Here is a 27956-nt window from a genome sequence, read left to right as displayed (position 1 = left end):
TATAAGGGAACCAATGGATTTGTGAAAATGAGGAACTGAAAGAAATTAATTTTAATAAAAACAAGTGAGCAGAGCAGTGGCAAAAGGAATTCAACCCGGAAAAGTGTGAGGTAATGCACTTGGACCTAGTTCTGGGAAATGAGCCCGGTCAGGTCGTCAAAGTTTCGGTAGGGGAACATGTGGCAAATAGTGACCACAACTCTGTTAACTTTAGGATAGTAATGGACAAGGATGAGTGCTGTCCTACGGGCAGGGTGCTAAATTGGGGGAAGGCTAACGATAGCCGGATTAGGCAGGAATTGGTGGATGTTGATTGGGAGAGGATGTTCGAGGGTAAGTCCGCGTCTGGCATGTGGAAGTCTTTTAAGGAACTATTGATAAGGCTGCAGGATAGGCATGTGCCTGTAAAAAGGAAAGATAGGAAAGGTAGGATTCGAGAGCCGTGGATAACCAGGGAAATTGAGGATCTGATTAAAATGAAAAGGGAGGCGTACGTTAAGTCCAGGCAACTGAAAACAGATGGAGCTCTGGAGGAATACAGAGAGAGTAGGAAAGAACTCAAACGGGGAGTTAGAAGGGCAAAAAGAGGTCACGAAATGTTCTTGGCAGGCAGGATTAAGGAGAATCATAAGGCATTCTATTCATACGTTAGGAACAAAAGAGTTGTCAGGGAGAAAATCGGACCTCTCAGGGACAAAGGAGGGGAATTATGCTTAGAACCCAAGGGAATAGGGGAGATCCTAAATGAATACTTTGCATCGGTATTCACGAAGGAGAGGGGCGTGTTAACCGGGAGTGTCTCGGAGGGAGGTGTTGACCCGTTAGAGAAAATCTCCATTACAAGAGAGGAAGTGTTAGGTTTTTTAGGGAACATTAAAACTGACAAAGCCCCAGGGCCTGATGGCATCTATCCTCGACTGCTCAGGGAGACGAGAGATGAAATTGCTGGGCCTCTGACGGAAATCTTTGTCGCTTCTTTGGACACGGGTGAGGTCCCTGAGGATTGGAGGATAGCGAATGTGGTCCCGTTGTTTAAGAAGGGTAGCAGGGATAACCCAGGAAATTATAGGCCGGTGAGCTTGACGTCCGTGGTAGGGAAGTTGTTGGAGAGGATTCTTAGAGACAGGATGTATGTGCATTTAGAACGGAACAATCTCATTAGTGACAGACAGCATGGTTTTGTAAGAGGGAAGTCGTGCCTTACAAATTTGGTGGAGTTTTTTGAGGAAGTGACAAAAACGGTTGATGAAGGAAAGGCCGTGGATGTCGTCTATATGGATTTCAGTAAGGCATCTGACAAAGTCCCACATGGCAGGTTGGTTAAGAAGGTTAAGGCTCATGGGATACAAGGAGAAGTGGCTAGATGGGTGGAGAACTGGCTTGGCCATAGGAGACAGAGGGTAGTGGTCGAAGGGTCTTTTTCCGGCTGGAGGTCTGTGACCAGTGGTGTTCCGCAGGGCTCTGTACTGGGGCCTCTGCTATTTGTGATATATATAAATGATTTGGAAGAAGGTGTAACTGGTGTAATCAGCAAGTTTGCGGATGACACGAAGATGGCTGGACTTGCGGATAGCGAAGAGCATTGTCGGGCAATACAGCAGGATATGGATAGGCTGGAAAATTGGGCGGAGAGGTGGCAGATGGAGTTTAATCCGGATAAATGCGAAGTGATGCATTTTGGAAGAAATAATGTAGGGAGGAGTTATACAATAAATGGCAGAGTCATCAGGAGTATAGAAACACAGAGGGACCTAGGTGTGCAAGTCCACAAATCCTTGAAGGTGGCAACACAGGTGGAGAAGGTGGTGAAGAAGGCATATGGTATGCTTGCCTTTATAGGACGGGGTGTAGAGTATAAAAGCTGGAGTCTGATGATGCAGCTGTATAGAATGCTGGTTAGGCCACATTTGGAGTACTGCGTCCAGTTCTGGTCGCCGCACTACCAGAAGGATTTGGAGGCGTTAGAGAGAGTGCAGAGAAGGTTTACCAGGATGTTGCCTGGTATTAGCTATGAGGAGAGATTGGGTAAACTGGGGTTGTTCTCCCTGGAAAGACGGAGAATGAGGGGAGATCTAATAGAGGTGTACAAGATTATGAAGGGTATAGATAGGGTGAACAGTGGGAAGCTTTTTCCCAGGTCGGAGGTGACGATCACGAGGGGTCACGGGCTCAAGCTGAGAGGGGCGAAGTATAACTCAGATATCAGAGGGATGTTTTTTACACAGAGGGTCGTGGGGGCCTGGAATGCGCTGCCAAGTAGGGTGGTGGAGGCAGGCACGCTGACATCGTTTAAGACTGGATAGTCACATGAGCAGCCTGGGAATGGAGGGATACAAACGATTGGTCTAGTTGGACCAAGGAGCGGCACAGGCTTGGAGGGCCGAAGGGCCTGTTTCCTGTGCTGTACTGTTCTTTGTTTGTTCTTTGGAAGGGCTAACAAAGCAAAGGATTGCACTATGAATAGTAGGACCCTGGAATGTACTGAAGATCAGAGGGACCTTGGAGTGCATGTCCACAGATCCCTGAAGGTGGCAGGGCAGGTAGATAAGGTGGTTAAGAAAACATATGGGATGCTTGTCTTTATTAGCCAAGATGTGGAGATGCCGGCGTTGGACTGGGGTAAACACAGTAAGAAGTTTAACAACACCAGGTTAAAGTCCAACAGGTTTATTTGGTAGCAAAAGCCACACAAGCTTTCGAGGCTCTAAGCCCCTTCTTCAGGTGAGTGGGAATTCTGTTCACAAACAGAACTTATAAAGACACAGACTCAATTTACATGAATAATGGTTGGAATGCGAATACTTACAACTAATCCAGTCTTTAAGAAACAAAACAATGGGAGTGGAGAGAGCATCAAGACAGGCTAAAAAGATGTGTATTGTCTCCAGACAAGACAGCCAGTGAAACTCTGCAGGTCCACGCAACTGTGGGAGTTACAAATAGTGTGACATGAACCCAATATCCCGGTTGAGGCCGTCCTTGTGTGTGCGGAACTTGGCTATCAGTTTCTGCATTTATTGGCTATCAGTTTCTGCATTTCTGCAAACTACATTACCAGTTTCGGGTAAGCGTTCTCCAAGGCGGCCTTCGCGACACACGACAGCGCAGAGTCGCTGAGCAGAAACTGATAGCCAAGTTCCGCACACACAAGGACGGCCTCAACCGGGATATTGGGTTCATGTCACACTATTTGTAACTCCCACAGTTGCGTGGACCTGCAGAGTTTCACTGGCTGTCTTGTCTGGAGACAATACACATCTTTTTAGCCTGTCTTGATGCTCTCTCCACTCCCATTGTTTTGTTTCTTAAAGACTGGATTAGTTGTAAGTATTCGCATTCCAACCATTATTCATGTAAATTGAGTCTGTGTCTTTATAAGTTCTGTTTGTGAACAGAATTCCCACTCACCTGAAGAAGGGGCTTAGAGCCTCGAAAGCTTGTGTGGCTTTTGCTACCAAATAAACCTGTTGGACTTTAACCTGGTGTTGTTAAACTTCTTACTTTATTAGCCAAGCCATAGAATACAAGAGCAGGGAGGTCATGCTGGAACTGTATAAAGTGCTGGTTAGGCTACAACTAAAGTACTGCGTGCAGTTCTGATCATCACATTATAGGAAGGATGTGATTCCACTGGAAAGGGTGTAGAGGAGATTTACCAGGTTGCTGCCTGGGCTGGAGAATCTGAGCTGAGAGGAAAGATTGAATAGGCCAGGGCTGTTTTCCTTGGAGCAGCAAAGATTGCGAGGGGGCCTGACAAAGGTGGATACAATTATGAGGACCATAGATAGGGTGGATAGGAAGGCACTTCATTTATTAGTAGAGGGAATCAGTAACATGGGGCATAGATTTAAGGGAAGAGGTAGAAAGCTAAGAGGAGAGTTGAGAAGAAATCTTTTCATCCAGAGGGTGATGAAAGTCTGGAACTCACTGCCTGAAAAGGTGGTTGAGTCAGAAACTCTCGTAATATTTAAGGTAAGGTTATCAAGATAGTGGGGGGATTCTAGGCCAAAAATCAGGATTTCCGGAGGCCTTGAAGGCAACAGGGATTTACCGGAACCATCTTGGCAGCTTCCAACAGGGTAAATACGTGGGGTTATGGGGATAGGGCCAAGGTGGGATTGCTGTTGGTGCAGGCTCGATGGGCCGAATAGCCTCCTTTTGCACTATAGGGATTCTATGTTTGTATGATGTGGGGTGGAGGGAGGATGATGCCCCTCTTTGCTGAGGGGTTGGTGATGCTCCCTTGGTCAGTGGAGGGGCAACATTTCTGTTATTAGGGGGAGGGGTCCTCGCTCCAACCCTGAACAGCCGGGCTGGGCTGGTGTGGTTTCAGGAATACGTGAATTTGCTTCCATCAGGTGGGAGAATCCCACCTGACAGACGCTGCCAGCACCAGCGGGAAACACTCTAATTTTCCCACTGATGTGGGTACTTAGTGCTGATTCGGGAGATCGGGCCCAGTAAATGCATTGATCATTATCTTTCAAAATTCCATTGATTTTGGAAAGGTTCCTGCAGATTGGAAAGTAGAAATGTAACCCCAATATTTAAGAAGAGAGCGAGAGAGAAAATGGAGAGTTTCTTAATGGAGGGCTGTGACAAGTGGTGTTCCTCAGGGATCAGTGCTGGGACCTTTGCTGTTTGTAATATATATAAATGATTTGGAGGAAAATGTAACTGGATTGATTAGTAAGTTTGTGGACAACACAAACTGGTTTGTGTTGGTCGCCTCATTACAGGAAGGATGTAGAAATTATTGAAAGGGTGCAGAGAAGATTTACAAGGATGTTGCCTGGATTGGGTGGCATGCCTTATGAGGATAGGTTGAGGGAGCTCGGTCTTTTCTCCTTGGAGAGACGAAGGATGAGAGGTGACCTGATAGAGGTGTACAAGATGTTGAGAGGTATAGATCGGGTGGATTCTCAGAGGCTTTTTCCCAAGGCTGAAATCGCTGCTACGAGGGGACACAGGTTTAAGGTGCTGGGGAGTAGGTACAGAGGAGATGGCAGGGGTAAGTTTTTCACTCAGAGGGTGGTGGGTGAGTGGAATCGCTGCCGTCAATGGTGGTGGCGGCAAACTCGATAGGGTCTTTTAAGAGACTTCTGGATGAGTACATGGGACTTAATAGGATTGAGGGTTATAGGTAAGCCTATATATAGGCCTAGGTAAGTAGGGACATGACCGGCGCAACTTGTGGGCCGAAGGGTCTGTTTGTGCTGTAGTTTTTCTATGTTCTATGTTCTAATTACAAAGGTTGGTGGATTTGCGGATAGCGATGAGGACCATCAGAGGATACAGCAGGATATAGATCAGTTGGAGACTTGGGCTGGCAGATGGAGTTTAATCCGGACAAATGTGAGGTAATGCATTTTGGAAGGTCTAATACAGATAGGAAATATACAGTAAATGGCAGAACCCTTAGGAGTATTGATAGGCAGAGGGATCTGGGTGTACAGGTACACAGGTCACTGAAAGTGGCAATGCAGGTGGAGAAGGTAGTCAAGAAGGCACACGGCATGCTTGCCTTCATCGGCCGGGGTAATGAGTTTAAAAATTGGCAAGCCATATTGCAGCTTTATAGAACCTTCGTTAGGCTGCACTTGGAATATAGTGTTCAATTCTGGTCGCCACACTACCAGAAGGATGTGGAGGCTTTGGAGAGGGTACAGAAAAGATTTACCAGGATGTTGCCTGGTATGGAGGGCATTAGCTATGAGAAGAGGTTGGCAAAACTTGGTTTGTTCTCACTGGAGCGATAGAAGTTGAGGGGAGACCTGATAGAAGTCATCAAGATTATGAGAGGCATGGACAAAGTGGATAGTCAGAAGCTTTTTCCCAGGGTGGAAGAGTCAATTATTAGGGGGCATAGGTTTAAGGTGCGAGGGGCAAGTTTTAAAAGAGATGTACGAGGCAGATTTTTTACACCGAGAGTAGTGGGTGCCTGGAACTCGTTGCCGGGGAAGGTAGTGGAAGCGGATACTGTAGTGATTTTTAAGGGGCGTCTTGACAAGTACATGAATAGGATGGGAATAGAGGGATATGGTCCCCGGAAGGGTAGGGGGTTTTAGTTAAGTCGGGCAGCATGGTCGGTGCAGGCTTGGAGGGCCGAAGGGCCTGTTCCTGTGCTGTAATTTTCTTTGTTTGGAGAACTACAGACCTATTAGTAAGACATCAGTAGCAGGAAATGTTAAAATTTATTTTAAAGGATGTAATAACTAATCACTTGGGCAATAATGATATGATTGGACAGAGTCAACATGGATTTATGGAAGGAAGTCTTGTTTGAAAAAACCTGTTGGGGATCAGGCGGGTAAGTGGAACTGATCCACTTCAGATCAGCCATGATCTTATTGAATGGCAGGGCAGGCTCGAGGGGCTAGATGGCCTACTCCTGCTCCTATTTCTTATGTTCTTATGAATGGTAGAGCAAGCTTGACAAGGCGACTGGACTCCTCCTGCTACTATTTCCTGAGTTCTTATGACCAAAAGCTTGATCATATAGACGAGTTTTAAGAAGGGATTCAAAAGTAGGAAAGTGATGTAGAGAGGTAGCGAGATGTAGGACTATTAGTTCTAAGCTTGAGGCCTCGCTAACTGAAGGCACGGCTACCAATGGTGAAACAATTAATATCAGAGGTACTTAAGAGATTAGATGAGCACAAGTATCTCTGAGGGCTGTGGGGCTGTAGGAAATTACAAATATAGGGGGCTAGATTTTACTCAGCATGTCATGGTGGAAACCATGATGCCCAGACCCACTTAATTGTGAGCACAGGAATGATAGGGGAATTAGGGGGAGGCCATGGCCTAGTGGTATTATTGCGAGATTATTAATTTAGAAACTCAGCGTATGTTCTGGTAACCTGGGTTTGAACCCTGCCACGGTAGATGGTGGAATTTGAATTCAGTAAACAATATCTGGAATTAAGAAGCTACTGATGACCATGAAATCATTGTCAATTGTCGGAAAAACCCATCTGGTTCACTAATGTCCTTTAGGGAAGGAAATCTGCCATCCTTACCCAGTCTGACCTGACTCCAGAGCCGCAGCAACGTGGTTGACTGTCAACTGCCCTCAGGCAACTAGGGATGGGTAATAAATGCTGGCCAGCCAGCAATGCCCATGACCCTTGAATGAATTTTTAAAAAATCAGACTTGCCAAGAATTAAGAAAGTTTTGGATGACCTCAAATTTACAGACCTATATTGGCTCCCAGTCAAGCAATATCTCGATTTTAAAATTCACATGCTTACTTTCAAATCGTTCCATGGCTTCATCCCTCCCAATCTTTGTTTTCTCCTTCAGCTCCACAACCCTCAGGGAAATTTTTATTCATCTATTTCTGGACTTTTGAGCTTCCCCAATTTTAAATTGTTCCACTATTGGTAACCGTGCCTTCACTTGCCTCGGCCCTAATCTTTGGAATTCCGTCTCAAAATCTCGCTGACTCTATCTCTCTTTCTTCCTTAAAGATGCTGCTTAGACCTGCATCTTTGACCATGCTTTTGACCATCAGCTCCAATATTGCCTTATGAGGCTCATTGTTTAATTTTGCTTTATAATACTCTATGAAGCATCTTGCATCTTGAAGCATTTTATTTCATTAAAGGTGCTGTATAAATATAGTTTATTGTAGAGAGAGAAAAACTTTTTTCGCAGATTCAGGAGTACAATACAGAGGGGCATAGCCTAAAAATAGAACCAGACCTTACGGGGTGAAATTAGGAAACACTTCCACACATGAAGGGCAGTAAAAGTTTGGGATCCTCTTCTGCAAATTGTAAGTTTTAGATCTGAAATTCATATACTTTTATTATTGTAATATATGAAAGGATTTGAGGCAAAGGGCTGAATGTCAAGTTAGGTGCAAAACAGACCTCATCTCACTGAATACCGGAAGAAGCATGAGGGGGCTAATTAGCTTGCTCCTTTGTTCCGAGAAGGAAAATTGTTTAGCATGAAAATGAACTTGGAAAAAGAAAAAAGCAGGAAAATAGGACTGTGCCGAATCATATCGTGAAAGGAGCATAAATCCAGCACAGACCAGATGGGCCGAATGGCTTTAACTCTAATAAAATGTTTTTTTTCTTTTCTTTGTGGGATTTATGGATCTGATATTCAAATTTCCCATTATTAATGCATGACAATTGCCTGTGGAATCCATTGTCTGGAAATAGAGGTAGATTTAATTTTTTTTATTTTTTGTGGGTATTAGAAATAAGATAACTTTAAGTAAGCTTAATTTTGTATTCTGTATTTTTGTGTTAAGAAAGGGTTAATAACTTCAGTTTGGTTCAGATACCTGTACTGTAATGAGGATTTTATAACATTAAAGCAAATAGGATTTGAAGAAAATCTAGACTTGCTTTGCAATCCGGGACCACAGTGAGACAGCAAGAGCTTTTGAGTTAGTTGTAAGCTAGTGCCAAGAGGAGCTGGACACAGGACAGGGAACTGCAGAGAGCAGATTTCACAAAAGAAAGTGCCAGAAACCAGGGAGTGGGGGCAAATGAATGTCCCAGGAAGACAGTTGGGTCAAATGAACAAAAAACAGGAATCTGAACAAGGTCCTGTTCAAGAGAAATTAAATTAAAGAACAGGGAAAGGGCTCCAAATTAAAGAGACAGTTGCAGAAACCAGACGTAAAGTCAGCTTGCGAGAAGCAGACATCCGCGATAATCAGAAAGTTGGTGACTAGTTATTGCAGGCCTGTGAAGCAGTGGTATTCTGTTGGCATGGCTGGGTACCTGAGATTGTCTATGGAAGGCAAAACTTGAATGCACGTGGCAATCCAGGGCAGAGGAATACCAAAAGGAGGTGAATCAGTGGGGAAAGCATCTGAGAGAAAGCATTGTGTGGCCAAGATTCCAATGTGTGTTTGTTGAGAGTGTAATGCAAAACCCCAAACAAGCAAAAGTTCCACGTATAGTTAAATAGCCACAGTCTGCATGAGAGATAATGGACAATATCATTAAAAGAAAAGTTTGGATTTCCAAAAGGAATTTCATATGTTGTATAAAATGTTACACATAACAATAGATAGGAGCTCGTGGTATTGAGGGTGATTCATCAGCATGAATTAACGATTGGCTAATTAACAGGAAACAGCGAGTTGGGATAAATGAGTAATTTCAGTTTGGCAAATAGTCTGTTCTTATCGTTGCGGCTGGGTCTATAACCAGCATCCTGTAGTTACTGCAGGAGCATAATTGCTTTTAATTGCTAGAATTAATCTGAACTAATGCTACTCTGCTGATTTTAGTGATTTCCCCTAGGCTTTTGCAGAGTATGCCTTGATTGGGTTGATTGACAGTAACATTAGATAACTTGGTGGAGCTGGGCTTATGCAGAGAAATCAAGCTTGATGCTGCTTCGAGTTGAGCAAAGACAGCAATGCCTCTCTTTTCCCCTCTCTGAAGTTGGAGACTAGAATCTGCCAGGAAATGTCTCTTTCTCTGAGATTCTGCTGTTTGGAGATGGATCTTTCTCTGAGATTCTGCTGTGTGCAAGTCAGATGACGTATCTGTCTGGATCTCTGTCCAAAGGTGTTAAAAGGCTGGACATCTAGCATCCACATACGCATATCTGCTTTTGGTGCTAACTGGTTCTGAAGAAGGGATTTATATCTATGGGATGCTACATATGAATGGAAGGAGCAGCCATAATGCAGAATCTTTCCATCTCTCTATCGTGATAGTGAAGCAGCAATAACCAGCAGACTGCAGAAGCATCAACATTTTCCAGGTTTAAAACCAGCCGGCTCCACTCAGGCCAGCAGTCAAAAGATTTTTAGGCTGACCTCTGTACTGCAGCCCTGAGCGGCGCTTTGAGCACATTGTAAGTAAAGGATGAGGGTGACGGAAGACTGGCCTCAGTATGATTATTACAGTCTGCAGAACAATATAGATACATTGAGTAGGAAAAAAATTGCCAGATGGGATATAATGTGAGAAAATGTGAGGTTGTCCTCTTTGGCAGGAAGAATAGAAAAACAGAATATTATTTAAATGGAAAGAGACTAAAATGCTGTAGGACTGAGGAATTCAAATGTCCTTGTATATGAATCACAAAAAGTAGCATATAGGTACAGCAAGGAATTAGAAAGGCAAATGGAGTGTTTGACTTTGTGCGAGGGGAATGCAGTATAAAAGTAAGGAAGTCTTGCTATAACTGTACAAGACTAGATTATTGTAGAATATTTTTGTTCCCTTACTAAAGGCGGGATATACTTGCATTGGAAAAAGTGCAGAAAAGGTTAAACTGGGCTATTTCCCGGGATGAGAGAGTTTTTTCAGCAAAGATTGAGATGGTTGAAGCTAAGTTGTACTCATTGATGTTTAGAAGAATGAGAGGTGATCTATCAAACATACAAGATTCTGAGCAGCTTGACAGAGTAGATACTGAGAGTGTGTTTCCTCTTGTTGGGGGATCTAGAACTAGGGATACTGTTTCAAAATAAGGGGCCTCTCTATTTTGGGAGATGAGGAATTTCTTCTCTGAGGGTTGTTATGGCATTGGAATTCTCTTTCACAGAAAACTCTGGAGGCAGGTTCATTGGAATTTTTTAAGACTGAGTTGGATAAGTTCTTGATTGACAAGGAAGGAAAGTGCGGTTGATGCCACAATCAGATCAGCCATGATCTTATGGAATGGTGGAACAGGCTTGTTACGAAGGGGAGGTTGATCTCCTCTCTGAGAACTAAAACTCAACCACTCAAAGAGAATTACATCCCTTCATAATCTGTTAAAAAGTGTGAGAAGGGGATTATCTGCACTTCAACAGCTTTTAGTCAAATCAAAATAACTACCTGAGACTCTGTAAAATCAACAAGTAACACTTTATTCTATCTAACTAACAGTAAACAGGTTAACTAAACTATTAACAAACTAAATAAAACACTATTCTAATGGAATGCTGTTTAGATAATTACAACTCCCACTTATTGACAAAAAAAATAGAATTTTTAGTCACACTCAAAATGCAATCAGGTTTGTCGCCTTCCGGGACCACCTCCTTTGCTGATTTCTTCTATTTTCACTGCATTCTGTTGTACCTTTATAATTGAGATGAGGCTTCCTTTTAAGACATAAATTTGGCTGTTACATAGACTGAGAGCAGTTACTGTCTGTGTGTGTGTGTGTCTCTCTCTCTCTCTCTCTCTAGCTGTGAGCTGAACTAAGCTGTTACTCAGCAGGTGCTGGCAGGCGGTCTTCTGGCAGTTCTCTGGAGCTGGGAGCTGGTTTTATACCCCTGATGACATACCAAAATTCGCACAATAGGATTGGTTTACAGGTTATCAAAACATCAAATTCAAATCCGTAGGCTGCTGCTATTCAAATGCCTATTTTAAATTGATTGATTAAAATTCAAAAACATGTTCTGATTCAAATGCCTAAAGGCTGTTACCAAAGCAACCCTGTTGTTTTTGCCTCTGATACATTGTTTCAGTCTATACTGGATGCAGCTACAGCTCTTCAGTACAGAAAAAGCAAAACCACCTGTTAAACAGACAATTTTACAACTCTTAGCATTTTTACAATTTTTTGTAATTTTACAAACACTTAACTTCACAACAGGCTCTAAGGGCCAAATGGACTCTTGATTTCACTTATTATTGTCACATGTCCTACTCCTAATTCGTATGTATGAATGAAATTGGAAGTAAGCTTGTTGCATGTTTTGGTAATTGGTTGAATGTATGGAGGCAGAGAATGGATATATAGGTAATGTTCTCTAATCAACTGAATGCACAAGTGATGTTCCCCAGTGATCTGTACTGAGGCCTCAGCTTTTCAGCATTTGTACTAATGACTTGGAATAATGAGGTAGATCTAGGTTTGGAGATGGCACTAAGTTTGGAAGCAAAGTAGATTGTGGAGATAGAAGCAGGAGGTTATAAAGAGATCTAGACAGACAAAATGGGCAGAATTTTAAACTGATCTCAGCTGAAACATTGGGACTTGTGGTGGATTATGAACATGTCAACAGCTGCAGCGAACTTACCTATATCTCTTTAACTGAATCACAGCATCAGCAGCCTGCCACTGGGTGTCCTGCCTGTCAGAGAGGACCAGTAGGATGGCACATTGATCTGCTCAGCAGAAGGATTTCTCATTAAAGGGAACCCAGCATGAGGTTAAATAGCTCAACTTAACATGGATTCCTGAGGCAGTACCAACCACAGAAAGGGAGACACCTACTCCCCAGGTGTGCCTTTATTTTGGTTGTCCTGTTGCGCATCTGAGGTGAAATAAGGTGATCTTTCCCAAGGATGCGTGAAGAGGTTAGCCTCTCCAAACAAGAGGCATGCCTGGAAGAGATGATGAATTCTGCAGCAGAAATATAGTCCCTCCAACTTGGATACAGTACGCCAAGAGGATCAAGTACACACCCCATACTTGGACTCTTCCAGTATTGTCCTGCTGGGGTGGCACAGTGGTTAGCACTGCTGCCTCACAGCGCCAGGGACTTGGATTCGATTCCCAACTTGAGTCACTGTCTGCATGGAGTTTGCACGTTCTCCCCATGCCTTGCGTGGGTTTCCTCCAGGTGCTCTGGTTTCCTCCCACAGTAAGAAGTCTCACAACACCAGGTTAAAGTCCAACAGTTTTATTTGGTAGCAAAAGCCGCTAGCTTTCGGAGCGCTGCTCCTTCGTCAGGTAAGTGGGAGTTCTGTTCACAAACAGGGCATATAAAGACACAAACTCAATTTACAAAATAATGATTGGAATGCGAGTCTTTACAGGTAATCAAGTCTTAAAGGTACAGACAATGTGAGTGGAGAGAACGTTAAGCACAGGTTAAAGAGATGTGTATTGTCTCCAGACAGGACAGTTAGTGAGATTTTGCAAGCCCAGGCAAGTCGTGGGGGTTACAGATAGTGTGACACGAACCCAAGATCCCGGTTGAGGCCGTCCTCGTGTGCGGAACGTGGCTATCAGTCTCTGCTCAGCGACTCTGTGCTGTCGTGTGTCGTGAAGGCCGCCTTGGAGAACGCTTACCCGAAGATCAGAGGCCGAATGCCCGTGACCGCTGAAGTTCTGGAAGTGCTGATTCGGCCTCTGATCTTCGGGTAAGCGTTCTCCAAGGTGGCCTTCACGACACACGACAGCACAGAATCGCTGAGCAGAAACTGATAGCCAAGTTCCGCACACACGAGGACGGCCTCAACCGTGATCTTGGGTTCATATCATGCTATCTGTAACCCCCACAACTTGCCTGGGCTTGCAAAATCTCACTAACTGTGCTGTCTGAGACAATACACACCTCTTTAACCTGTGCTTAACGCTCTCTCCACTCATATTGTCTGTACCTTTAAGACTTGATTATCTGTAAAGACTCGCATTCCGACCAAATTGAGTTTGTGTCTTTATATGCCCTGTTTGTGAACAGAGCTCCCACTTACCTGACGAAGGAGCAGCGCTCCGAAAGCTAGTGGCGTTTGCTACCAAATAAACCTGTTGGACTTTAACCTGGTGTTGTGAGACTTCTTACTGTGTTTACCCCAGTCCAACACCAGCATCTCCACATCATTCCTCCCATAGTCCAAAGATGTGCAGGTTAGGTTGATTTGGCCATGCTAAATTGAACCTAGTGTGAGGGGGACTAGCAAGGTAAATGTGTGGGGTTACAGGAATAGGGCTTGGGTAGGATTGTGGTCGGTGCAGACTCAATGGGACGAATGGCCTGCTTCTGCACTAAAGGATTCTATGTTCTCTGCTGTTGGAGTTGTTCTTGCTGGTAACGTTGGTGTTGCTACTTATCTGGTTCCTCATCAGATGTGTACGGCAATGCTATGTAACCCTAATTACAGTGCAGCCCCGTTTTAACGCGATTGTTGGGGTCCATAAAATGTTATCGCGAATGTTATCGGAGTCATGCTAATTCACTAAACCGGAAATAGCAAAAAAAAGGGTCAGTCGCGCAATCGCGTCATATCCGATTTTGCGCTAAATCGGGGCGCGTAAAATCGGGGTTCCACTGTACTTAAACAAAATACAATATAAATGGCAGGACAGGTAGTATGTTGCAGCTGTCTCATGTGGGAGCTGGTACGCACTAGTGTGGCCACAGCAACCACGTCGGCAGTAAGTGTCTGTAGTTTAAGCACCCTTAGCTCACAGTTGATGAGCTAGAGTAGTTTGGATGTTGCAATGCATCTGGGAAGAAAGAGAATGTTACCTGGATTCTTTGTTTCAGGAGGCAGATTCGGTCAGGGATAGGAGGCTTTGACTACATATGAAGCAGGTGTGGCTATCCAGAAGGTATCATGGAAGTGCCTCAGCTATTGCACTTACCCAACAGGTTCAGTGTTCTTGTAGTCTTTGTAGGCAAGAGCAGGGTCTGCAGAGAGCTAGCTGATCACAGACCCATAGTGCAAGGGATCATTCAAATTGGGGGAATAACTCTTGGTTCATGTCTCCTCTGAGAAGCCATGAACCATATCTCCTTACTGAAGAGATCCATTAAAATTGACTCCATTAAAATTGAAAGGGTGGGGGGGAATGGAACGGGTTTAAACTACTCACCCAGGCAACGGAGCCAGTCAGAATGAGAGTGTGTTAAGGTGGGCTGCTCGCACCCTTATCCTCTGCTGATGAAAATTGCCAGAAACAGGAATGGAGGCAGAAATCCCAGAATTGGGCACTGTCTGCCAATTTATAAAGGGTCCCCAGGTGTGCCTTTTTTTTGGTTGTCCTGTTGCGCATCTGAAATAAGGTGATCTTTCCCAAGGATGCGTGAAAGAGGCTAGCCTTTCCAAACAAGAACGTGCCATCTGGGCCATGGAGACCATACACACGTCACTAGTAAGGGAGGATACTGAAGGACGAACAATTTCTGGTGACTGTGAAATTCTGAATTGGCATTCAGAAAGAGTAGTTTCAGCTTAAATGTAGATGTAGGGTGACCAGTCTTTCTGAATGCCAATTCACACTTACTGGCTAGTTACAGAGTGGCATTCACCCTGGAATAGGTCACCCTACATCTAAAACCAGTTGTCAGATTTATTTAAAAGTAACATGACAAAGAAGAAGACACAAAAATATACAGATACAACCAATATTTAGGAAATAAGAAAAGTAAAATCAGTCCACATTAATATATCCTTCCACCAGTGCAAACAATTTCTCCCTATCTGCAATATCAAATAATGCATGATTTTTTGAACAACTCTATTTCTTAACTTTCTATTACTTAACTCCTCTTAACTTTCTTTGCTCTAAGGAAAAAGGTGCACTTTTCCTGTGCTTCAAATGACCTATAAAGGATATTTTCAAATTTGTCCTGAATTACGGTTAATTAATGCTATAGACATATACCCACTGGGAACTTGATTGAGATGACTGAGTTGCACTTAAAATACTGATGCTGAGAAAATGAAGCCAAAGTTCACATCATACCAATATAATCAAAAATTATAATGAGCTTAAATTAATTTGCATATGAATCCTGTGGGTGCCTCTATAATGTTGTGTTTGTGTATTTAACAATAGATTTGCAATCTATGGGTGTCAATTTATTAGTTTAAAGTCCCATTCAATTGTATACAAAATTGTATACATGATTGTATACAAAAGCAAAACACTGCAGATGCTGGATATATGTAAAAGAAACAAAATGCATGAAACCCTCAGTAGATGAGGCAGTATGCCCTGAAATGTTAATTGTTTCTCTCTCCACAGATGCTACATAATTGTATATGATATTTGTTATTAATTTAGCAAAAATGTGCCAAAAGCTCAGATTCAGTAAAATGCAGCAATTAATGCCAGGAAGTTCTATTTTTGGAACACAATGGGAGCTCGAGTAGCGCAACAGGCCAGGAGATATCAGCCTGTAGCAGGATTTGTGACTGGTGTCCAGCTAATCGCGATTCTCCCAGCAAGGCTGATTACCATATTGAAATTTCAATATCATTAACGAGCCCAGGATAGTATCCTCCGAGCTCACTAATGTCTCCCAGGAGAAGTTCCCACCAGCGGAGATTAAAGCTGGTCCCCATCAACAGAGACCAGAAGTGACCAGAAGAGACCAGAAGCTGGTGGGTACAGAGGCTATTGAGGCACCCTGTCCTCCCTGCCAGGAGGTCGGGGGGAGGGTGGTGCCTGGCGCTGCTCATTGGGCACCAGGCAGTGCCAGGGGAACAGGGCCTAATTGGGCGGGGCCAATCGGTGGTGGGGGTGGGACCTGCTATGCACTGTGCATTAGGGATTGGTGTGGTTGGGAGGGTGGGGGCGATCGGGCTGGACATGGGAAGGGGGTAGTGTGGCTTCCCATGGGTGGGTGGTCGGGCTGGACATGGCAGTGGGGGGTCGCGGAGGCCGGTGATTGGTGGAGGGGTGGGATGGTCACGGAGGCCGACGATGGAGGGCCAGTGCGCATGCACCAAACATATCAGCGCAAGCGCAATGGCCTGCTCAACACGCCAATTCCAGCCTCTCCGGCCAGTTCAGGCTCTGCTCCCCCTGCGGCACTCTGTGATGCACATAGTTTTTTTGGGGAGAATCGCCCCCAATATTTTAAGGGAATTTATGTTAACCATACCTTCCCTTTTGCACTGTTCAATTTTGTGACTTCTGTGGCTATCATTTAAAATACTCAGTAACAGGCAAATTATTCACCACCAATTCAGTAACAAGCAAATTGTTCACCCACTCTCCAGGAATAGAAAAAGCCACATGTCCACCTATGTGCTCTTTTTTCTTCAACCCGTGGATTCCCATGTACAGTTGTCGACAGGGTCCTCAACAGCGTGCATCCATCTCCCGCGCCACGACCCTCACTTCCTACCCTTCCTCCCAGAACAAGGATAGAGTCCCCCCTTGTTCTCACGTTTCACCTCGCCAGCCTTCGCATGCAAAGCATAATCCTCCACCATTTTCACCAACTCCAGCATGATGCCATCTCCCCTTCACTCCCTCTGTCAGCATTCCGTAGAGACCGTTCCGTCTGGGATAACCTAGTCCACTCCTCCACTATACCCAACACCTTTCCCATCACTCATGGCACCTTCCCATGCAATCGCAGAAGGTGTAACAGCTGTCCCTTTACCTCTTCTGTGCTCACCATCCAAGGTCCAAAACTCTCATTCCAGGTTAAGTAGTGTTTCACTTGCACCTCTTTCAATTTGGTCTATTGCATTCGCTGCTCCCAGTGTGGTCTTCTCTATATCGGAGAGACCAAGCGTAAACTGGGTGATCGCTTTGCTGAGCACCTTCGGTCTGTGTGCAGTCAGTTCCCTGACCTTCCGGTTGCTTGCCATTTTAACACACAATCCTGCTCCCATGCCCACATGTCTGTCCTTGGCTTGCTGCAATGTTCCAGTGAAGCTCAACGCAAACTGGAGGAACAGCATCTCATCTTCCGGCTCGGCACTTTACAACCTTCCGGTCTCAACATCGAATTCAACAACTTCAGATGATTTGCTCTACCCCACCTTGACCCCCTTTGTTTTATTCTATTTTATTTAATTTTCTTACTGTTCTCTACCTTTTTTTTCGTTATTGTCTTTCTTCATTCCCCCCTTTCCCCCCACTTCATCCTCCCTCCCTTACCTTTTCTCCCCCCGCTTCCCCCTTTCTACATTCTTTCTCTGTCCCATTACCCTCCCTCCCCCCCTCCTCTCCCCCAACATCTTCGTCTGGCACAGCTTACAGCTTCTCTGCCGTTTGGCCAATCACACCCTTTATTCTCTCTGTGGACAGCTGTTCGCAGTCTTTTCTCCTGGTTTCTATGGCTATGACTCATCTTTCATTCCCTCCCCCTGCTGTATAAATATCTCCCACTTTCTATGCCTTTTAGCTTTGACAAAGGGTCATCTGGACTCGAAACATCAACTCTTTTCTCTCCTTACAGATGCTGCCAAACCTGCTGAGATTTTCCAGCTTTTTCTCTTTTGTGTCCACCTTCACCTTCTCTAGTCCCACAGAAATGTTATAATGGATAATACAGTAGAACGTTTATCCTTATTCTGTCTGCAAATATCCATCTTGTCATCTGTGTCTATCTTTTTGCTAATTTTAGAAAGAAAGGAAAATATAGCCAGAAGAAATCTTATGGTAGAAAGGCTAAGGAGTGTCTAACTTGATAGTATTTTCACAGATTGGCTGTTTGAGGTAAAGATCATTGTCCTCAACTATGCAAACATTGACCTGTTTGAACCAAAGGTGAAATTTGAACCAACATGTTAGTATGTCTAACAGTCTTTCTGAATGCCAACTTACATTTGCTGCCCAGTTACAGGGTAGCATTCATCCAGGTAAAAGTCACCCTACCCACCTGTCGTTAGAAAACAGTTTACGATGAGTGAAACCTAAACAGCAAAGGTTCATTATGTTTAGAACATCCACTATTGTTAAATGTTCTATATCTTTAGCCCGATTAAAGGAATCAGTCATTTTTGTGCGATGGTAAATGTCAGTTGCTCTCATCTTGTTAGGTTTCGCTTGCTCACATCAGTTTTGTAAATTTGTGGATTCAATGGTATTTTAAAAATCTAATAATATATGTTTATTTTCTTAAAGTTCAGATTGTCACCATTTTTTCTGGTGAAAATTAATTCAAGATAATTAAGCTCTAGGTATTGAAAGAAATATGTAGTAACTATGTAATTGTCTGCTAATTGCAAATTAAATGAGTCGGGTCAGAAATGCAACTCAAAATGTAACTGAGTTTACAATGTTCCTGAGCTGAGATTAGAGATTATGGTCCTTATGAAAAATAGTAGTATTTAAAAATCATCAGGTATGCATCTGTTATGTTTTTCACAAAGGACTGTGGGGATATACCTGATCTTTTTTTCATTTAACCAAAATGTGTGTAGAGACTTGTACTACAATTGATTAAATCGCCATTGTATGTAAATGAGAAAATCAAAAAATCGGGACTTTTTTTAAAAAATCACCGTGACTGCTAATGTCACAGTGTCAGTGATGGCAGACTCTGCAGGATGCAGTTTAAATGTATATAAAATGTCTTATTCTGAAATCTAACTAAGTTTATAATCAATCTAATGTTAATTGTAGTATCTGGCAGTAACTTGCTGTTTGGTGATATAATTATTGTGATGGTGCAATGATTTCTCCAGGAATATAAACACTTTTAGGTTGTTTTTATTAATGTTTCTTGTTTATTGCTATAACCTTTAAGTGAATATATTCTATAAGTGTGTAAATTTACATCTTATTGCATAATGACTATCAGATAATCGATATCAAAATGTAGTGGTTGTGAAATTATTTTGCTTTTTAGTTGAACATGGTATGTGTAGATATGAATATTAAAGGTTGAATATGTTTTAATTAGTTACTAGTATAGTGGTTTTATTCACTTTTTCTGTTTTTGGTTTTGCAGCTGGGGTCTTCCTCTTCAGTGCCATTTACTTCAATTTTCTCTCAGCTGTTCATGACTGTAGTAGTCCCACTCATTGTAGGACAGGTAAGCAAAATTACTAGTTTTTCATCAGTTTTCCTGTGTGACATTTTCTCTCTGATAGTAATATCAGTAGTTTCTCTGAATCTGATATGAAGTGTAAGCAGATCAAGCAAAAAGCAAATCCCAGATTGGAGAAGAAGCTTCATTTTTGCATAAATTTTGTTCAGAACATCAAATAAGTCATAACATAAACCAGTTTCAGTGCAAGGAAATCCAGCACCCCATGTAACAGCACTAAGTTAAGTTTTAAATCGTGGTAACCTTTTCTATATACATGGTTAAATATTAATTGACACAGTATATAATCTGTGTACAATATACACAGTATACAATATATAAGTATATATTAAGGAAACTATTTTAATGCAATTTATTAATAACTATTAAGTTGAAAATAAAACAACTGAAACTTGCTACAACATCACAAAATATATTTAATATGTTGTTCACAAAATCATAATCTGGTGCTTGGTTATTTTGATTCTTACTTAAATAAGAAACATATTGCTACACTTGTAGTTTAGAATGTCATTATGGTGACTTGTTTGTTAATGAAAAATACTTTGGTCAATGTTTTTTCTATTCTTTCATGGGATGTGAGTGTCACAAACAAGGCCATCATTTATTGCCCATCCCTAATTGTCCTCAAGAAGAGCAAGTTGTTAAGAATTTCTCTTATCATCAATTCTTACCCTAAAGAATGCCACTCAAAATGTAATTTAGAAAATATAAATTAAACATTAAAATACAATTGTATAGAAAAAAATCTTTTGTGTTCTTACCTAAGTGATGTATTACCACCTCAATTTTCACATTTTAATTAATTGTAAAGCAGCTAATTTCCTATCCTTAATTCTTCAGAGAATATTTTATGATAGAAGTTTTATGTAACTTTCAAAGTGTTATACTGCTGATGCTCCAAAGCATTTTAACACAGACAAAGTGATTATGGGCTAGATTTTGCTCTCAAATTATTGATGAGACGAATGGTGGTTGTTTTTTGTTGTTCTTCCGTGGGATGTGCCTATTGCTGGCTCGGCCAGCATTTTTATTGCCAATCCCTAATTGCCCATTCAAAGGTGATGGTGAGCCACCTTCTTGAACTGCTAAAGTCCATGTGGTATAGCTATATCTACAGTGCTGTTAGGGAGGAAGTTCCACGAATTTGACCCAGCAACAGTGAAGGATTGGTGATTTGATTCCAAGTCTGGATTATGTGTGGTTTGGAGGGGAACCTGCAGATGGTGGTGTTCCCGTGCATTCACTGTCCTTGCTCTTCTAGATGGTAGAGGTCATGAGTTTGGAAGCGGCTGTGGAAGAAGCCTTGGTGAGTTGATATAGTGCGCCTTGTAGATGGTACACACTGCTGCTACTGTGTGTCAGTGGTGGAGAGAGTGGATGTTGAAGGTGGCGGATGGGGTGCCACTCATGCAGCTGCTTTGTTCTGGATGGTGTCCATTTTTTGAGTTTTTTTGGAGCAGACTCACCAAAACAAGTGGAGTGTATTCCATCACACTCCTGAATCGAACCTTGTAGATGGTGAACGGGCTTTTGGGGATTCAAGAGGGTTACTTTCTGCAGAATTCCCAGCCTTTGACCTGCTCTTGTAGCCACGGTATTTGTATGGCTGCTCTAGTTCAGTTCCTGATCAATGGTAACCCCCAGAATGTTGATAGTGGGGATTCAGCGATGGTAGCGGCAATAAATGTCAAGGGGCGATCATTGGATTCTCTCTTGTTGTAGATGGTCATTGCCTGGCACTTAAGTGGCAAATAACATTTGCACCACACATTAGCCCAAGCCTGAATATTGTCCAGGCCTTTTTGCATTTTGGCACGGGCTGCTTAGTACCTAAGGAGTTGCGAATGGTGCTGAACATTGTGCAATCAATGTAAACATCCCCACTTCTGACCTTATGATGGGAGGAAGGACATTGATGAAGCACAAATAGGTGTTGCTACATAATTGTATATGCTCAACTGCTCAATATACATGTGTGTAACTTCAGGCAAGGATTGAAAGCAAATACACAAAGTTGCTGTCTGAGTTGCAAAAGCAACAACTTGCAGTCTGACTCAACATCGCTATGCATCGATTGGCATGAAGTTGTTGCATTCGCATGGTAATTTCAAACCAAACTCAACACAGAAAGTTAATCCAAATTATTTCAAGTCTAGAAGTACCTTTCAGTGATGTGATAAGAGATATTTACTGCCAATCAACCTCTCTGGAACCCCATCACATGTAGAACTCAATCTACTACAAGATCCTAGCATAACATTCCGACTGCTTATGGTAGTCCATGTGCTTTTGGGAGGAAAAGCCTATATTTTATGTTGGGGTGATGGCTCCTTTAAGAACTAAGATTTTCTGGGATCTGCTTTTGGGTAAACCACCAGGCTTCAACTAAATGGTCATTGGACCAGGTTGCCTTGGAGATAAACAATGGAGGGAAAAAGTCAGCATAAGTTAATTATAGGGGTGCTATTGTGTGTTCAAGCAATTTAGGTTTTAAGCTTGAGAACAAGCTGGCTGGATAAGATGAAGCATCTCTCTCAGAATTAAGTTTAAATTTTGTGCATTGGTTAAGAGTTTAAAATCTTGTTCACTGAAATATTCTTAACACTGATTTTAAATTCTGGTGTGGAGATGCCGGCGTTGGACTGGGGTAAACACAGTAAGAAGTTTAACAACACCAGGTTAAAGTCCAACAGGTTTATTTGGTAGCAAAAGCCACACAAGCTTTCGGAGCTAAGAGCTCCGAAAGCTTGTGTGGCTTTTGCTACCAAATAAACCTGTTGGACTTTAACCTGGTGTTGTTAAACTTCTTACTGTGTTTAAATTCTGGGACAGACAAGCTGAGAGAGAGGGAGAGTTTCAGATGCAGAACTCCAGAGTTAAAGGATATTAAAACCTGGAGAGTTCTGATCTAAGGTGGCTATACTTATGCTCGAGACACCTGTGTTGAACAGGGAGTTTGCAACCTTAGGACATTTAGAATGGATTTGAAGGGAAAACCTTACAGGTAGTAAGTGGAAGGATCTCAACCCTTATACAAGTCTTCCAAGCAATACTCAGACCATCTTGTCAATTTTTGCTAAGTATCTGACTTGAGTTTGGGGTGCAAATCTAACAGGTGTAGAGAGAAAGTGGAGGCAAGGAGTTAAGATTAGATTATAAGTAACAGTTCATTGGTAATTTTAATATCTTTAACTGATTTGCTAGGTCCTTATGGGGTGCAACTAGTTACGTCATGCTATTAGAATATCTGCTCTTCTATTCTGCTTTCTTCAGCTCTGCTGATTTCCTAACTAAGTAAATAACTTGCCTTCAATTCCATGGGCTTCAACTTCAGCTAACAGTTTAATAAGAGGGACTTTATCAAGAGCCTTCTGCAAATCCATCGAATTAATATCCATATATATTCACCTGTTTATTACATCAGTCACCTCTTTAAAAAATTCTATCAGGTTCTTCTGGCCTACCCTTTACAATGCTGGTTCTCTCTGATCAGCTGAAAAGTGTCAAGGTGTTAAGTCACCTTAACCTTAATTATAGACCGTAGTAATTGCCTGTCAGCAGGTTAACTTGCCTATAATTCTCTGATTTCCTTCTCTCATCTATCTTAACTAGCAGAGTGACAAGCACAGTTTTCCAATCTAAAGGATCAGTTTTTGAATCCAGAGACACTGAGTCAGAGAGATATGAGATGGACGCATCTACTGCTGATGTGTTCACTCAAGGCAGTCTCACTTCCACAAAAACTGCAATCAAGACCTGATCTGCCATAGCATCATAGAATGGTTACAGCACAAAGGAGACCAGGAACACCGCCATCAAATTTCTTCTTAACCTTCTTTTCTCTAAGGAGAATATAACAGGCGGTTTAACGATAAGACAGAGATGAGGGGAGAAAATTTCCCTGATGGTTGTGAGACTTTTGAATTCTCTTCCTTAAAGATGGTTGAGGCAGAGTCTTTGAATATCTTTAAGTCAGAAGTTGATAGGTTCTTGATAAAGAAGGAGGTGAAAGGTCATTGGGTGTAGACAAGAATTTGAAGTTGTGGTTAGAATTAGATCAGCCATGAACTTATTGAATGGCGGATCGGGGCTAAGGGGCCTGCTCCTGCTCCTAAGTCGTATGTTCATATGGATGATTTATATAAAACTCTAGTTAACCACCATTTGGTGTATTGCAATCCATTCTAAATGAGGAAGATTATAATCAGCTTTATGAAAGGGTGAAGTGCATACTTAACAGAATGATATCTGAACTAAATTGGAAGGACAGATTGCATAGACTTGGCATGTCTTTTCTTAAGAATGCAAGACTAAGGGATGATGTAATTGAAGTGTTTTTGATGATTAAAGGAATTGGGAGGTTAAATAGATTTCCTCTGGTGGGTGAATCAAGAACAAGGACCATAACCTTAAAATTAGAGCTAGGCCATTTAAGGTGAGGTCAGGAAACACCTATTCACACAAAGGGTAGTGAAATCTGAAACTGTATCAATTGAATATTTCAGAGGGTAAGTAGCTCATGGATGAATTTGTCACTAAGATTGTGAGCATCGATTCAGCTGCCTCTGCCAATTCCTGCCCCTAACTACCAAGCCAAACTTATCTTAAAATTCCTCCCTGTCCAGCCCCAAACTTTCAACTTGCTCCAGTTTCTCTCATCGCCCCTCAAATTTTTGAAGTCACCTTGTCCACGAGCTCTACCTCCTGCTCTCTCAACTCCATCCAACCAAACTGTTGACCATTAAAACTCCTTTGCTGATCCATATGTTAGCTGATGTTGCTAAAACATCCCCCCTCCTTCAAATAAGCCCCTATCACCCACTCCTCAAAAATCCCACCCCAGATCCCTCTGTCCTTGCAAGCTACCAACCTATTTTGAACCGACCTTTCCTCGCCAAAGCCTTTGAAAATGTTTTTGCTTCCTAAATCTCTGTGCTCCTTTCCTGCAGCTCAATTTTTAATCCCTGCAGCCTAATATCCGCCCCTGCTACTGCACTGAAATGGCCTTTATCATAACCATAAATGACAGTCTGTACAATTGTGAAAGTGGGGCAGAATTCTTCCATTTGAGATTAAGTGCCGTGGGGCAGGCTGGCAGGTAAACATGCCAAATCTTCAGGCCCTGACTTCATTAATTATGCACCCGGGTATTTCCCGCTATATTCAGTGATGGTGCAGGTCCAGATGGCATGTATTCCACTGTTGTGTCAGGGTGCCATTTTTTTTCCTAAATGTTTTTATTGAAGATTTTCCATTTTACCAAATAATGCAGCAAACCTCCAAAATCCAGTACAGCACAAAATGACCATCGTTCCTTATATACGTAGGAATTAGGAGCTGATGTAGGCAAATTTCACCCTTCGAGCCTGCTCTGCCATTCAATCAGATCATGGCTCCCCACCTGCTCCCCATAATTTCTTTCTTTTTTTAAATTAGAAATATGTTCATCTCCCTCTTGAAACCATTCAACAATTCAAACTCCATCGTGCTATGGGGCAGCGAGTTCCACAAATTCACCACCCTCTGAGAGAAGTAGTTCCTCCTCATCTCAGTTTTAAATCTAGCGCCTCTCCACCTATACCTGTGACCTCTTGTTCTACATTGCCCCAGAAGAAGAAACGTTTGATCTACATTTACTTTATCAATCCCTTTTAAAATTTTATATACCTTGATCAGATCCCCTCTCATCCTTCTAAACACCACCTACAGAAAAGACTAGCAAATATCATTACAATTGGTTCAGATTATCAATTACAACAATTAAACCAAATTGTAATCGGTGCCTCCCTACGCATGGATGATGAAAGGATATTACAAACAGTGGGCAACTAACAGGATAAAGCCATGGGCACATGGCATAATGGTGACAAGATGAGGGAGACCCTGTAGGACTAAATATAACAAGTTGGAGCCTGTATCAGCACCCCACTTACCCAGATAATGAAAAGAAACCTCGGAGAGAAAGGAACACCAGGATAAGACCATAGCCATAAGGCATGGTTTGACAGTGTACATTCTCACATGCAATGTATCAGGAGCAGGGCTACATTACCTCAAAGGGGAGACTCAGATTGCTGAGCCCAAGTATCTGGTCTCACACACAGGCCCCACAGGCAACAGGATACTACCCTTCCCCAAGGGATCTTAAACGTCAAGAAAGAGATTTGCCCAGAAGACTTCTCTGGGGAGGACAACTTATTCCCTCATCTAATATTCTCCACAGGATCTGGGGAACAGCTAATCAAAGGAGCTACTGCCTAACCTAGAACAGCCAAGATAAGCTGAGGAGTATGACACAATTTCAAGAAGTTGACAGGTCAATCAAGGAAATCCTAGCAAAAGGAGGAGTCACATCCAGGCATTAGAAGTCATGAAATCTCAAGGAAGTACAAGAACTTCTTCCTCCTCACCGTACATTCAGGAGCTAAACTAACAAGTAGCCACTGTTGCAACTCGTGCAGCCAAAGAAAATATAGGAAACCAACCCAAGAAAGACCAGACAACCAAGAATTCCCCGACCACGCTCAGGCATGCACCAGTAACTATTTCCCCCAACTCCAGCTATGCTGGAGGTGCCAAAGACAATAAAACCCAGTTTTTTCCAGAATACATGATATGTCTGTACCTTCACAAAAGACGTACAAGGATTCTTTCACCCCAAAATAACAAAAATACAAAAGAAAAACCCTTAGTTCTAAAGGGAGTTTTCCTCCCCCACTATGAGGACTTGTAAGGCCATACCTAAACTTCTATGTCAAACCACTTGGCCACCACCCTGCTGTGGCGCTACTCATATTATCCATAATTAAAGGATACCATATAATGTAATCCTCCATTATAGGTGCCAGGATTACAATACCAAAAAAAAAAATTACACAACCCTGATGCCATACAACCATCCCAGCACGCTCCCTAATAGAACAATGGAGACCCATTATCAGTCTATAAGCAAATGGAATATCTCCATATTACAAACACTAGACCCTAAGGATTTAAGTTTGATGCAGGTTGACCCAGGGCCAGAAGCAGAATGGGCAGACCCAAGCCCTCTTACCCACCCTACTTCCCCGATACTGTACAGAAAGACCAAGATTGAATGTAAATGGTAACACACTTTAAACTAAGGTCTCCCTCATTCCACCACTAGAGCATACCAGTGGAAGAATTTCATTATAATTAAATGGATATCACTGTTTTCAAAGAATAACAGGATAGCATACAACATAATATAGCCATTCATGGAGCTTGAAAAGGCCAAAAGCCTTGACATGATCGTTGAGCAACATCAAGGATCCATCTATTGTTTCACCTCAACTACACCTTAGTTGTGTTGTCACTCAGAAACCCGAGCAGAGAGAGACCTAGGCCCCGTCAAGTGGCCTGGTCTCATCGCATCTGGCCACCTCCAGTCCTTCTCAATGAACACGGAGATCAAGACCATGTAAGATCAGCGATCAGGGTATATAATCGACCCCAGACCTCGAAGACCGTTCAAACTTGATATACAAGCCTTCAACTCAAGAATACAAAAGCATGGCAGCCAGTTCTCAAATTCTGCCTGAAATTTACCCTTCGCTCCCCTCAGGAGATCAGGCGTATGAACATTCCTCTTCCGGCACCATCTCCCTGACTTGATCAGATGCCCGACATGCCAAATAGCAGAATTTCCAAGGACTGAAGGTGAGTCTCCACCGAGGAAACTTCCCACTTGACTGACAGAATTCTTTTTTCCATTTCATCCTTTTTCTTTTGGATATCTTGCAGTTCATCAATGTGTGCATCAATAATTTGTGCTGGGCAGCCTAGACTGTCATCCATAACTTTACTCACAATGGTAGCAATCATCTTGATGCCTATAACATTGCTGGAGCATGAGACCATTCACCATCTAAACCGCCACTGCAACAAAGCCCACCCTGGCTGTCTTTGGCCATCTTGATCAAACGAAGATTTTCTTGACTTTGCTCAGCTCCCCTTTGCCCAAACTTAACCAGGATCTTCCAAGAACATACCATGGTGTATACTCTCCAGGATTAGATTATTATGTGTTGTGCACCAGGGTAAATAAAAAGATCATAATATGGCTAGCGCCAGAGCTCATGAAAGTGCAACCACTCCCACAATCCTCCAGGATGTTATATTGAAAAGTTGCCTAACGTCACTTTGAAGAAAGAAGGTGGACTGCTTGAAAATGAAAATAAATCTCCGGGAGCACTCTTGAGGCTGGAAGATTGATCTCGAGGACCATTCTGAGGCTGGAAGATGGACCCTCTCCAGGAGGCTGAATCTGCAGCTTCCACCCGCTGATGCACCCCAGCCCACTGCTGTGGTGTTCCAGTATTGCAGGCTGTATCCACACCACATTGTTCCAAGCATGTTTCACGTCAGCGTGTTTTCCGGCCAGCTGCGTGGGCCTTCATCTGCATCCTATTAAATGAAGTGCACGCTGACCTCTGACAGGTTTTCTGGCCTGCCATGGTGGGCAACAGTGGAAGTTCC

At 42.7% G+C, this 27956-nt stretch overlaps 1 protein-coding gene across 3 annotated transcripts in view; it reads left to right on the top strand.

The window, feature by feature from the left end:
• The window catches only part of slc10a7 (solute carrier family 10 member 7), a 352662-nt gene that overhangs the window by 230790 nt on the left and 93916 nt on the right, over positions 1-27956 (top strand). For all 3 annotated transcript variants that reach the window (XM_078212292.1, XM_078212284.1, XM_078212300.1), the window contains one exon: positions 19356-19439. In XM_078212292.1, coding sequence (XP_078068418.1) covers positions 19356-19439 — 84 coding nt within the window. The remainder of the gene's footprint in view (positions 1-19355; positions 19440-27956) is intronic.

This window comes from Mustelus asterias, chromosome 1 (genome assembly GCF_964213995.1).
Source record: "Mustelus asterias chromosome 1, sMusAst1.hap1.1, whole genome shotgun sequence".
Taxonomy (NCBI): domain Eukaryota; kingdom Metazoa; phylum Chordata; class Chondrichthyes; order Carcharhiniformes; family Triakidae; genus Mustelus; species Mustelus asterias.
Note: the sequence above shows the minus strand (reverse complement) of the source record. Positions and strands in the feature narration are given on the sequence as shown.